The sequence below is a fragment of the Sminthopsis crassicaudata genome, chromosome 4 (assembly GCF_048593235.1).
Source record: "Sminthopsis crassicaudata isolate SCR6 chromosome 4, ASM4859323v1, whole genome shotgun sequence".
Classification (NCBI taxonomy): domain Eukaryota; kingdom Metazoa; phylum Chordata; class Mammalia; order Dasyuromorphia; family Dasyuridae; genus Sminthopsis; species Sminthopsis crassicaudata.
Genome location: NC_133620.1, coordinates 347,787,030 through 347,801,167, shown reverse-complemented (window position 1 = coordinate 347,801,167; position 14,138 = coordinate 347,787,030). Strand labels below are relative to the sequence as shown.

Below are 14,138 nucleotides of genomic sequence, written 5' to 3'. Positions count from 1 at the left end.
TAGTTCAGATGAAATCACTAATATACTGGTGACCAAGTGCCTTGCTGAGGTCATGGAGCCTATCACAGAAAATGACCAGATAAGACCTTGGACCAGACCTTTCTCTATACCATTTGGAAGTCTTAAAAATTATGTTGAAGCCACATTCTTCACTGTGTGTGATAACAAAATTCACTGGAGCCTGCTCTGCTACAAACTAGCTATGTGATGTCAGGTAAAGTATTTCCCTCTCTAAGTTTAAATTTCCTATTCTGTGAAGTAGGAGTATTGAGTAATTCCTCTCAGCAAGATTCCTTCCAGCTCTCAAATCCTATGACTTTATGTATAAAGTTAGTTTACATTTGATTCCACTAAGATAAGCAATTCAGAGCACCTGGTATATAGATACATACATAGACATATATACAACTATGCACATACATATGTAAGAAGTATTTATTATGCACTGGGTAGAAGGTTAAAGTTTAAACACACACTCATCAACAATCCAACAGTACTAGGCTAAAGAATGAAAAATGGACAGTTCATAGACAGATAATTGTTATTGTTTTTTTTATTCTTCACAAAACATGTATAATCCTTGGTAATCATTTGTTTAAGTTATATAAATTACTGTCAAGTTTGAAATCCAGTTTGTCATCCTCATCTGTGATTTATGCCATACTATGTAAAAGACATGATGACTTGGATCTAATAAGACATTTATCTTCATGAAAGAGACCACTAGAATCCCGAGTGAAGGGTGACTTACCCTACCCTCATTACTGTTAACTCAACACAGACTTCTTAATTTCTCCCAATGAACTGAAACCTGATGGTCTTACCTAATGGTGATGACCAAAACCAGGGCAATGATCCACCCTTCTAATGAAGTTGAACTAATATAGCCATACTGATCTAATACCCAGGCTTTGGTCCCAAGATACCAATGGGCACACATGCATGTACTGTATTACCTGTTAATACAGCCAAAGAAGCAAGGAAAACAAGGGGATATCTGGGGCAGGAAGGCAGCAGCTATTGCCAATAGTTCTAAGGAGGCTACTAACATTTCTTATACTCTGAGGCTGTCTGTAGGCAGAGTATATAAAATTAGGAAGAATTTCAGTCCTAGTCTTAAACTGATTATAGTGAGCTGCCACTTATTGATTACTGTTCAGTGCAGTTATGTTTGACTCTGTGGTGACCCCATTTGGGGTTCTCTTGCCAATTCCTTCTGCAGTTTATTTTACAGATGACAAAATTGAGGCAAATAAGGTTAAGTGTTCAGGGTCCCATAGCTAGTAAATATCTGAGGCCAGTTTTGAACTCTTGGCCCTGGCACTCTGGTGCCATCTCACTACTACCCCTGAAGTAATTAAGGTATGGGAAATTAGGTGGTATAGCAGATATAATGCCAGGCCTGGAGTTAAGAAGATTCATCTTCTTGATTTCAAACTGTGTCTACTCTGACCAGAAATGATGTGAATTCATTAAAGGAAAACCTATTCACTCACCACAGTGAGGAAAGGAAAGAAACTTAGAAAACATATTTATTAAGTATCTTACTATGAACCAGGCATTGCATGAAGCCTTTACAATTATTATCTCATCAAATTCTTACAACAATTCTGTGGTGGAGATTGCTACTATTATCGTCATTTTTACAGCTCAGGAAACTGAGGCAAGTGGAGATTGAATGATTGCCCATTAGCAAGTTTCTGAGGCCCAATTTGAACTCAGGTTTCCCAGTCTTTCACTGTACCACCCAGTAGCCTCCAAAAAAAAGCAAACTATTAGGAACAACAAAAGGAATGAGATAAATAATTGTCTGTACCCCCTTCCCAAGCACATATATTTGTCATTTGACTCATCTTTATTATCTATCTATACATAATAAAATATACTTAAAATATATATTGGTTTATTAAAAGTATTGTTATTATTATTTACTATGGGACACATATTAAAGAAAATAATGAACCTGATTCTACCAGTGATTAGAAAGAAAAAAGTCTCACAGTCTGAGGTTATATCAACTACTTTAGGCCATTAGGATACTTTAACATATTACTGGCCTAGATCTCATTTTTAGGTAAGTTATATTTACAAAGGTGAAATAATATTCTCACCATTGAAACAATTTCCTTTTTAACAAGCATTTACCAAGGGCAAGGAAGTTGTATTAAGTTCTAGATATATAAATAATCCCTTTTTTTTTGGAGGAATAACATGTAGCCATATAGGTGAAACTCTTCTCCTTTTCCTTCCTGTTCTTTTCCTTCTTCTCTCTTCTACTCCTCTCCTCTTTCCCATCTTATTTTTCCTCACTTTTCTTCTCTTTCCCCTCTTCTCCTTTCTATTCATCTCCATTTCCCCCCTCTCCTCCATTCCTCTCCTTTCCTCTTCTTAACTTTCATCTTCCTTCTTCCCCCTCTTCTTCTCTCCTCTCTTCAAATACAAAGTATTTTCAGGACTTGGGAACATCAGGAAAGGTCTCACATAGGAGCTGATATTTAATTGATCTTTGAAAAAAGCTAGTGCCCTTTGGGCAGAAGGAACACAGCCTGAGCCAAGCCATGAAGACAAGGAGATGAAATGGTGTACATAAAAAATGTTTTGTTGGAAAACAAAGCATGAATGGAAGTAATGTTTAATAAGTCTCAAAAGTCAGATTGAAAGTGTGGCACATTGGATAAAACACATATGGTCTCAGATACTCACTAACTATGTGATCTTGGACAGGTCATTTAATTTCTGCCTCAGTTTCTTCAATTGTAAAATAAGGATAATATTGGCACCTACCTCACAGAGTCATTATGAAGATCAAATGAAATAATTGTCAAGTTGGAATGCAGTAGGTACTTGGAAAATGTTCTTTTCTTTTCCTTCTCTTGTTAAAGGACTTTATATGTCAGAGGGTTTTATATTTTATTCTAGATACAATAGGGACCATTGAAGGTCTCTGAGAAAAGGCGCAACATGGTCAGAATTTTTAGGAATGTCACTTTGGCAACTGATTGAAAGAAAGATTACAGAGCTGAAAAACTTGATACAAGCAGACCAATTAGTAGGCTACAGCAATAGTCCAAGTCATAATAATAATAATAGTAATAATCATGGCTAGAATTTACATATCTTAAAGTTTACAAAGCACTCTGCATATATTATCTCATTTCATCCTCACAACAACTCTGTAAGGTAGTACTATTATTATCCCCATTTTACAAATAAGGAAATTGAGGTACTTATCCAGAATCACAGTTAGTAAGTGTCAGTGATAAGATTTGAATTTAGGCATTTTTCTGGCTTTAAGACCAGTGTTCTTACCCAATGTGTCACCTAGCTTAGAGGTGAGAGATAAGAGGCACTGAAACTATGATGGCAACTGCATGAGTGTTGAGGAGGATACAGTTGTTATAGATACTCTGAAGACAGAATCAACAAGACATGGTAAATGATAGGGTGAGGAAGACTGAGACATCAAGGATAACTCTGGGGTTGTGAACAAGGGTGAAGGGAAGGATGCTAGAACATTTAACATATATAGAAAAGTTAGAAAGAGCAGAGAACTTGGGGTGGGAGGGAGCTTTTGTATGCATTAAACTGAAGCTGTTTATGAAATGTCCAGTTGGCAATGTCCAATATGCAGCTGTTGATGCAAGACCATGGCTCAGAAGAAGGGATTTGGGAATCACCTGCACAAACATTTCTACTGAACACATGCATGCTGACATTATTATTGATAGGTAGAAAAGGATTTTATTATCCCCATTTTACAGATGATGAAACAGAAGTTAAATGATTAGAATCCAAATCAAGTGTCTTTTCTATTATCCCATGTTATCTTCAGATTTAGCATAAGCAGTGGGATTACTTAACCCAAATCTCATATCATTCATTCACATAGACTCAGTAACTATTATTAGCAACATTTGTTCCCTTTAAGAAATTATACAATAGTAATTTAACATATTCTTACAGTAATGCAATGCTTTACACCTATCTCCCAGATAAAGATTTCAAGATGCTTTATAAATAAACATTTTGATAACCTAATTTACAGATGAACAATCTTTGTGAGACATTCAAAGAAATCTAGAGAAAGGGTCCCAATTGTTCATTACAAAATGTATGTTCATTACAAAATGTAGTCAATGTATCCTATTTTCATTGCATACTATAGTAGGAAGAGTCTGAACTTGGATCCAGAGTTTGGATCTTCCCTCTGAAACTTTACTAGTTGTGGTCTCCATCTGTTCATCTGAAAAATGGGTATACCCATTACACCTCATACACTTGTAGTGATAATTAAATGAGACAATTTATATGCAAAACTCCTAAAGTACAAATAACTGTCACCTACGGGTATCATTATTATTCATTCCTAATTTACAACACAGAAACAATTTTAAACATTTGGTAAAGATGTATTTAACTATATATATAAAAGGAGATTGTCAGACATAATCTCCTCTCAAATCCACCATAAATAATGAAAAGAAAGAAAGTATGATTTTAAAAAGTAGTAGGACAATATCACTTTTACTTACTCTGGAATAAGTCTGGAGCTCTACCAAGTCTGCTTTACAAGAAGTCATCCTGATCAGTGCTAGCAAGAGACCAGTGACCACTAGAAGGGGTCTTGGCTCAAAGTCTCCAAGCCCATTCTCCAGTCCCAAACCTTGTGAAGCCAAGAAAGCTATGCCAAAGTCACACCAAAAATCTCCTTTGAAAATCAGATTCATTCTAGAAGCTTCTCTCTCTTTAGTGTCCCCATCATCGGTGCTTGGATGATGGCTCCAATTTCTCCCCTTTGATTAGAGGGCATAGCCTGAAGCACTAAGCTCTGCCACTAATTCTGCAGTTTTTCAAATCATCACCCTCTGCATCAGATGCTGCTCTTACTCCTACTGCTATATACCCTGTTTCCTGAAGAGAATGATACTCATTCTATGACATCCAACATCTTGGTGCAAAAATTAAAGCATTTTCTTTCTTGATTTCCATCTTGCTGCACCTGTTCAACATATCCTCGCACCACTCCCCTTTTTTCCTTTTATTGTAATGAGCCTGGTACAATACATTGTTATGTCTTCAGGTTTTACCCATGATAAAAGAACTTTTCTTTAGTTCTTAAGACCTGCATTATAAATTTTCCTTCTGCTGAAAATCACTGAATCTGCCTCTCTAAAGTGTTCAGATTTTTCTTTAAATTTTTTTTCCTTTAATGTTTTACATGATTGCACATGTATAACTATATCTGATTACTTGCTGTCTCAGGGAGAGGGGAGCAGAAGAAGGGAGAGGGGAGCAGAAGGAGGGAAAGAATTTTTAAAAAATTAAACATTAAGAAAGTAACATGTAATTAACATGTGATTGGGGAAATATATATATTTATGTACATATATTTTTTTCTTAAAATACTTAAATTAAGATAAGAAATGATGCTCTACTGACTGAGAAGTCCATAAACCTATAAATCTATTTTAAAATAGTATATGCACTTTAGGGCATTGTAAACAAGCAGATTTTAGTTTGCTGGAAAAGAGAGCATAGAATTTCATGAGGATCTAAACACTAAGTATTAGCCCCAGATATCTCATCTGAATGTTCAGCACCAAGACTGCTCAAGTCTAGAAATGTAACTCTTAGGATCTGTTAGCAAGTTTTTGTTCCAGATGGTGGGGCTATGGTCCTGTGGGCATCTCTCTGTAGGATTCGGCAACACGTCCTCAGTTCATCAAGGCTTATAGAAGGAGAGGGAGAGGCAGAAGCAGAGGAGGGGACATGATTAGGCCATTCCATGCCCTCATTTTATGCACGGTTTAATCTGTAACCTTTTGTTTTCTTTCTTTCTTTATTCTTTTTGGCAGTGCACCTGGTCAGGTTCTACATTCTTCTAGGATTCTTGGCAGTTTCTGCAGGCACACTGTGAACCCTAGCTACGGCCCCTTTGTTCTGAGATTCCAGGCTGAAAGTCTCAGTTCCTTTTCAGGGCATTCCTTGTGGCCTTTTCAAACTAAATTTAGTGCAAAGCTCTACCCTATTCAGAAAAAGTGGGCAACAAATCTGACACATTCATGTTTTTAATTCAGTTTTTGCATTTTTAATTGATTCTTTTAAAAAAAATAGAGAGCCTTTAAAAGGCAGACATGGTAAGAATTCTAGAAAGGAGAGTCAACCTCTATCTTAAAAGGTGATTCAAACTCTCCTTTAGTGGTGAAAAGAAAGGCAGTTTGAAGGATGCAATGGTACCTGTAAGGGCAAAATGCAGAGAAACAAGTCTACAGGGTCAAGGTCTGATGAAAGTAATCAGTTACCATATTGGAAAACTGGCAGATCATCACCTTATTTTTTCTGTCTGACTTCCGATCCCTTTTGCTAATTTATTTAATTTTTTTAGTAGAGGAGTAGTTCAGCTCTATAACCACATTGGTTTAAGGAGACATCTTCCACTGACAATGGAAATGATAATAACAGCTAATATTTACATAGCACTTTCAGGTTTGCAAAGCACTTTACAAATATTATTTCATTATACCTACTCAACAACTCCTAGGCACAATTGTTATTCCCATTTTATAGTTGAGGAAACTGAGGCAGATAGAAGTTAAATGATTTGCCCAAGATCACACAGCTAGTCAATGTCCAAGGCCATATTGAATATTTTCTTGATTCCAGGTCCAGTATTCTACCCACTGCTTTACCTAAGCTGACTGATGCACACCAGCAACTTGTTTGTGACACACATGTCTGGTGAAACCTACAGACCTTTTCTCAGTTTAATGTTTTTAAGTACATAAAATAAAAGACAGAGGCAGCTAGGTGACACAGTGGATAGAGCACCAGCCTTGAATTCAGGAGGACCTGAGTTCAAATCTGGTCTCAGACACTTAACACTTCCTAGCTGTGTGACCCTGGGCAAGTCACTTAACCCCAGCCTCAGGGGAAAAAATTTTTTTTAAAATAAAAAAAAGACATAGGATTATAAAATATCTATTAGTTATCAAAATCTTTTTTTAAAAAAATCAACAATTTCATTGATCTCAAGTTAAAAGCACCATCTTAGAGGGTTTTCTGGGGCTCTGAGAGGTTAGGAGATTTGGCTATTTCCACCCAGCTAGTGAGTATCAGAGACAACTCTTGACTCTAAGGCTCTAAGATAGCTCTAAGGCTGTCTGTCTCTCCATTATATCAAGTTTATCCAGAATTAATTTTAATAGCTAGCGTTTATACAGTTCTTTTAGACATTCAATGTGAGAAAGGTTAAGGGTTCACAGATAGTAAGTATATGAGGCAGCATTCAAACATAGATCTCCTTGACTCAATGTCCCATTCTCTGTCCACTGCATGACTTAGTTGCCTACCTGGCACCTGAAAATTATATGACCTTGGGCAAATCCTTTAACCTCTCTCAATCTCAGTTTCCCCATATGTAATGAAGTTGAACTAGATGGCCTCTGAGGTCCCTTCCATAATCACAGGTTGTTATTTCTGAGATGATTTTTCTGATAACTCCAACCATCCCATGGATGAACACACCTGAGATCCATAAAGGAAGCAAACTCATTAAGCAGTCAAAAGAGATTTCACAAAGTCCATAAAACCCATGCACTTTTTTTTGCAGGAGAAGCCATCATTCAGATCCTCTTCATTTTCTTTGTTGTTATTATTCAGTCATTTCGAACTCTTCAAGACTCTATTTGGGAATTTCTTAGCAAAGATACTAGAGCAGTACTAGAGTGGTTTGCCATTTTCTTCTCCAGCCAATTTTACAGATGAGGAAACTGAGGTAAACAGGATTAAGTGACTTGCCTAGGGTTACACAGCTAATTAGTGTCAGAAGTCAGATTTGAACTTAGACAGATGAGTCTTCCTGACTCTGTGGTCAAGCACTTTATCTACTGTGCCCCCAACCCATTTTCTTTAGGCACATCTACAGCATAGATGAAACATGTAGGAGGGCACAGTGAAGAGAGCACTGGTCCTAAAGTATTGAAGGTTTGAATTCAAATATGGCCTCAGATATTTACTGTGTGACCCTAACTAAATTACTCGACCACTGTCTGCCTCAATTTTCCCAACTGTAAAATGAAGATAATAATAGCATCTACATCCCAGGAATTAGGGAAAGATAAAATATTTGTAAAGAGCTTTGCACACCTGAAAGTGTTATATAAATACTAGCTGTTACTTTTGTTATTATCATCTCATAGGATTGTTTTGAGGATCAAATGAGAGAATATGTACAGCACCATAAAAAGCAATATAAATGCTAGCTATTATTTGAAATCCTCCAGATCATTGCCCATCATCTCCAGCCATTTCCACCATGTTTCATTAACTCTTGACATTCTATCTCCCCATTATGTGTTGTCTTCCTCCATTAGAATATAAACTTCTTGAGGGAAAGGATTATTTTTGCTTGCTTGCATTTAAAATTATAGTGATTAATAATATAGAATAATAATAATACTCATAAATAATCATTATGCTATATACATCCCACATCACAAATTTCCCAAAACTTCAGATGCTAAGAGAACTTATAGTACTGAAAAATCCCACAAAATATGTCTATAACAAAGACTCTATAGCTTTGAAATGTGCACTATTAGTTGAATAAACAATTCTGAACTTTCAAGGGGACCACATAAAGGAACCAAAAGATAATGTGTGAAGAAAGAATTTTTTTAAAAAGTGAACACTAAAAGAAGTGGTGAGGGAAATGACATATGGTAATATTTGTCCCCAAAAGTTATTTGAAAAAAAGACAAATTAAATCTCAAGAAAATTGGAAAGACAGGGGAAAATGAAAGGAACCTAGCCTAACAAAAGATAAATAAGGAATTATCCATTCATTTTCCCTCCATGTCCCTAAGGGTGCACATGCTTCCATTTTAGTATCCTAGATCATCTTGGCTCTTCATTGGAATACCCAGCACACCAGGACAGGCCACTAGTAAGAGATTTCCCTAAGGTCATAGCTTAGTTGACTTAGGTGATATCTTATCATGGCTCACTAAGCCCAGTGGTCCCAATTAATCACACATGGGAGGCTCTCCATTCTCAAACAATGCAATGAAGGTGATGAGCCCCATAAATATAGCAACATAAGCTATGTGACATTCAAATATTCACTTGGCTTTGGGGCTACAGTTTATACAAAGAGATCAATATGGAATCACCCCACCCCAACATAGAGTTAGTGTTTGCCAAGTCACCATTAACTCCAAGAGTACTGAATTCCTCAGATGGTCAGTGTCCCTAGAAAACAAAAACTGAGGTGTCTACAAAGCCAGAAATAAACTTTGTAAACAATTCAGTGGGTACAAAAATTGCAGGAGGCAAAGAGAACGAGAACCAAATCTAACAGAACTAGGTCATTTGGAACCCAGGCAGAAAGGAGAAAACTTACCTTCATCTTGATAATCTGACATAAAAGATGCATCTGATACTAAGCTAGGCCCATGGGTCCCACTGGGATAGTCTTCAGAGCTGTCCTGCCCAAAGTAATTTTCCAGTTCATCACCTCCTTAAAAAAGAAGAAAGAAAAAAAATTAAAAAGAAAGAAAAAACAAACCAAGCTTATATCATTCTGTGAACATTTTCTTAAAAGAATTCTGAAGAGTTCTTCTGGTGGACATGAGTAACTTCTTTATTTCTTCTTGAAGGTCTCTTTTCAGCATCCAAATGTTGATAGCTTAAAATCTGAGCTACATATTACTACATATTAAGGAAGTAAATGGCACAGAACAATTTATAAATCATCAATATACTTTCTTGCTGCCTGAACAAGAAGAAAATAGAATGATAAGAACTGGGGCTTTGTCGAATTCTTGTTTTTTGAGGTAGTTAGTGACCCAGTAGATAGAATACTGGACTGGGAGTCAGCTATTTGATCCTGCACAAGTTCCTTTTTCAGCTTTGGCTTTTTCTTTTGTAAAATGGGAATAATAATATGCTTACCTCCTAAAGTTGTTGAAGGATAAAATGAGTTAATACATATAAAGTGCTTTGGAAACTTTATATAAATGTTAGCTACTGCTGTTGTCATTCTATATCCCTATAAGTCAGTGTTCATTCTAAGAATGGTCACAAGTAATATCTACAACTCTAGATTCTACTGATCTCTTGGGAGTTTGTTCCAAGAGTTAATATTTGATGTACATAGCCATAATAATAATGACAACAATTGGCATATTTATAGAGAGAGTTCTTTATATGCCAAATGCTTTATGCAGACCATATATACCTAGGAGGAAAGGTATAATTAAGTTCTGAAATGAAAACATTGTTGAGTTTTTGCATCCTAGCTATCATGCTGAAAGTTATCCAAGAGATCTTCAGCTCTGACAGGCTCTCTTTACAAATGAGGAAACTGAGATCTAGAGATCAAAAGTGAGTTGTTCAGGAGTACAGAAGTAGTAAGATGCAGAAAGAGATTCCAAACCCACTTGCTCTGACCCCCAATTCAGTGCTTTCTTCCATGACAACAGGTCCTCTTTTATCTGAATACTTTCATTTTACACTAGCCTCTTCCTCCATAAGTGGCCAGCACTAAGAGAACTTCAGCTATGCAGGTACTTCAAAAGGTATTAAAGCAAGATGTTAGCTGGTTCAGAGAGGAAACCAAGGTTCTGCTTAACTCATCCAAACAGAGGCTCGGATTGCTGCTGATAACAGGACAACGACAGCTGTTCTCTTCATTTCACAATCAGCAAACACCAAAAGAGGATTTTCCGCTGAATTTACTATGATCTCCAATACTAATTTCCCACCACAAACTCCAGTGCCAAACTCAGTAAACACTGGAGGAGTTTTGGCCCAGTGTTCCAACTAGGGAACATTGAACTAAACAACTTCCAAAGAGCTGATATTGTCCCCCTAAAAGCTTTATGCTCTGCAATCAAATTGGGGGAGGCACAGAGCAGGTAGTGATAGGAGGGTGGCAGTTTAATGTCTCATTTTGTCATTTTGGGCAAGGCTGTAACAATCTCATCTAAATCTATCCTTTCTTATGTTTAAGGGGAGGCAAAAATCAGAGTGATCTAAAGACAAGAGGGTCTTAGAAATTGTAGTTTATTACAGAGGGAAAAGGGGGAAAGCCAGAATTCTTACAGATAGCCCAGTCTCTGGGCCCCATGCAGTAGGAATGTTTTCCTAGCTGGTCTACTGGGTAATACAGACAAGACATTAAAGAGCAGAGAAAAAAATACAAGAGCACAACAGCTATGGTTGAGGCACTACTGTGTAATTTTCATTCTAACTAGAAATATTCTCAAATACCAGGCAGAGGTATAATATGCTCAGATTTCATATCACAGCAGAGCCACTAAAATAGCATTACCAGCACAATCTGTAGAGAAAGTGTGCTGGGCAGGATGCCGACAAGCTTGATAGGTCTGCTCTCTTAAAAGGATTTTTTTTTCTCCCTTTGGATCAGACCAAAATTCATTTTAAAAAATACAAAGAAGAAATCAAAATCAAGCTTGAGGTTGAATTGCCTAATACAGGGTATCTTTTCCAGGATAAAGTCATAGAACCCTAGATTTTTAAACATGAAATCTCAAAGATCATCTGGTTCGATTCCTCATTTATAAGTGAGGGGAAACTGGGGCCCAAAGTAGGAATTTGACTTTTCTAAGGTCACTTAGCAACTTGGTGGCAGAGCTAGGATTTAAGATTTTCAAAACCAAGAATCTCTTTTACCAGAGGTCTCTTACAAACCACTGTCTTGGGTCCCTGATTATTTAATTTATCTCAAAAGTTTGACAAATGCATTGTCTCAGCAAAAACCTACTATCATACAGAATACCAGCTGGATTCTCAAACAGGTACATTGCTCAAAAGGGACTCTTGATTCTAAAGTCATTATTTTTCAGTTGTGGTTGGCTCTTGGGGATCTCATTTGGAGTTTTCCTGGCAAACATACTAGAATGGTTTGCCATTTCCTTTTCTAGCTCCTTTTACAATGGGTAAACTGAGGCAAACAGGATTAAGTGATTTGTCAAAGGTCACACTCATGCTTTGCCATTTCTGTCTCCAGTTCCTTTGACAGATGGGTAAACTGAGACAAAAAGGATTAAATAACATCCCCAGAACCACATACCTATTAAGTGTCTGAGGTAAGATTTGAACTCAGGAAGACTCATCTACCTGACTTCAGGGCCAAACACTTGATCTTCTGCATCATCTAGCTATTCCTTGATACTGAAGTCTTGTCCCAAATACCATTATGGACTTAGCACTTAAAACTATGAGCTGCAGGGGGATGAGTCAGCTCCACCATGATTCCTGTAGCTTCTGGTGTAATTATCCCAAGGCTGGCATTTAAGCCCCCAAATCTAAATTCAGGACAGTTACCTTAATATAGTATGGTATACAACTCACACGAGATTAGCACCAATCCCGGATCAGTGCTCTCCCTGGCTGGGGAAAACACAGAACACTTTGAAAAGAGGTTTTTTTGTACATAAGCTTAATTAGTTTCCGGTGATGAAGTTATCCTCAGTGCCACTTCAAGGGGCACATGCCCCTGGAGCAATCTAAGGGGAAGAAAGAGAAAAAAAGGGAGGAATATGTATACAGAAAAGCTGCTGTGATTAAAACACCATAGGCAAAAGGTTGCCTCAAACTCTCTTACTATTGGAATGCATTGTTAATTCTAAATTCCATTTTCTAGATTTCTCTATATATTTGTCAAGGCAGGACCAGGTGATTACTCCCCCAGTCCAGTGGGATCTGAATAAATGATCCCAAGCCATAGTGACAGAGACTTCCCCTTGATGTCTCTCCAATTAGAACTTAGAAACTTCATTTGTTTAGAGTGGCTCTCCCACTGGAGAGTGACTCTGCCATGGGAGACAGAGACATCCCTTTGACAACTTAACTTAGAATTAATCTATATCCCTAAAGATGCTTACTTTAACACACTACCATATACCTTCATTAATCACAACTTGTACTTTCTTGTCTACTTCAAAATGAGATTTGGGGAACTGGAAAAAGGGCTCACTTGTTTTTAGCTGGGATTTTGTTCTTCTATTCCAGTATCTCAAGACACTGTATTTAATATTTCCAGGGACAGGTTCTCCATTGAGTATCATGCCTTGGGACCTTCAAAGGAGATGGTTTGCTCTATTGCTCTTTCCTGAAAGTCAAATAAAATTTCATTCATGCTTCATAGAGTGATAAGTTGGAAATTTCCGAGGGTTGGAGTAGGAAGAGAGATCAGCTTTGTGTCAGGTATAAGGTAATTATTTGCTAGGATTTCTGTGCTATTTGTTTTAATTCCCTGTGTTTTCATTAACAGCTAATGAGTTCCTCTCCCTGCCTCTTCTCTCCTCCCCCCTTTTAAATTCAGAAACAATAGCTTGGCCACTAGAACTTGGCTTTTTTTTCCTACCAGGACTCAGCCAGCTGTTACTGCTCCATAAACTTTATGGAGAAGTGAATTAAACTGTTAAAAAAAAACAACAAAAAAAACTTCCATTTCCTAATTTAATTCTAAATAAAACAGAGGGGAGAAAGTGAAGTACTGATTATGTTCCCATTGTAACTATTTTGACTCATGGCAAACCTCTCAGGATCTAAATCTGTAGGTGCTACTTAAGGACCAAGAAGGGAGTCCTATTTAGAACTACTTTGGTATAAAGGCTTTATTACTGTTTTTGATAAGGAAATGAGAAAAGAGAACAGAGGGATGAAGAGAAAAAGGAAAAGAGAGGAGAAAGAAGAGAAAAGGGGAAAAGTGGGAGATAGGAGGATGAAGGAAAAGAAGAGAAGAAAGGAGAAAAAGATGGAGAGACATAAAAAATATAAAAAATAGTATTTAGAACTTACAATACATTTCACAAATACTGCCCTTTGTGACAAATTTTCATCAGTGAGTCTTAAGTATAACAATTATAATCAAGGACATTTCTATTTACATAGTATCACATTTCTATGAATATTCAAAGAGGTGAATGAAAAGAAATGAAATAAAGGATAGAAAGAAGTAAGAAGAAAGGAAGATAGAGAGGGAGGAAAGAATAGAAAAGAATGAATGAAAGGAAAAAGAAAAGAAAAAGGGACAGAGGGAAGAAAGGACTTGAGAATCAAAAAACAAAAACAAAAAAAAACTCCTGTAAAACATAAAAATTTATTTACCT

At 36.8% G+C, this 14,138-nt stretch overlaps 1 protein-coding gene across 1 annotated transcript in view; it reads right to left on the bottom strand.

Moving 5' to 3' along the window:
* SKAP1 (src kinase associated phosphoprotein 1) overlaps window positions 1-14,138 on the bottom strand; it is a 380,445-nt gene that overhangs the window by 280,559 nt on the left and 85,748 nt on the right. The window contains exon 4 of the mRNA XM_074261261.1: window positions 9,401-9,517. Within this exon, the coding sequence (XP_074117362.1) occupies window positions 9,401-9,517 (117 nt within the window). The remainder of the gene's footprint in view (window positions 1-9,400; window positions 9,518-14,138) is intronic.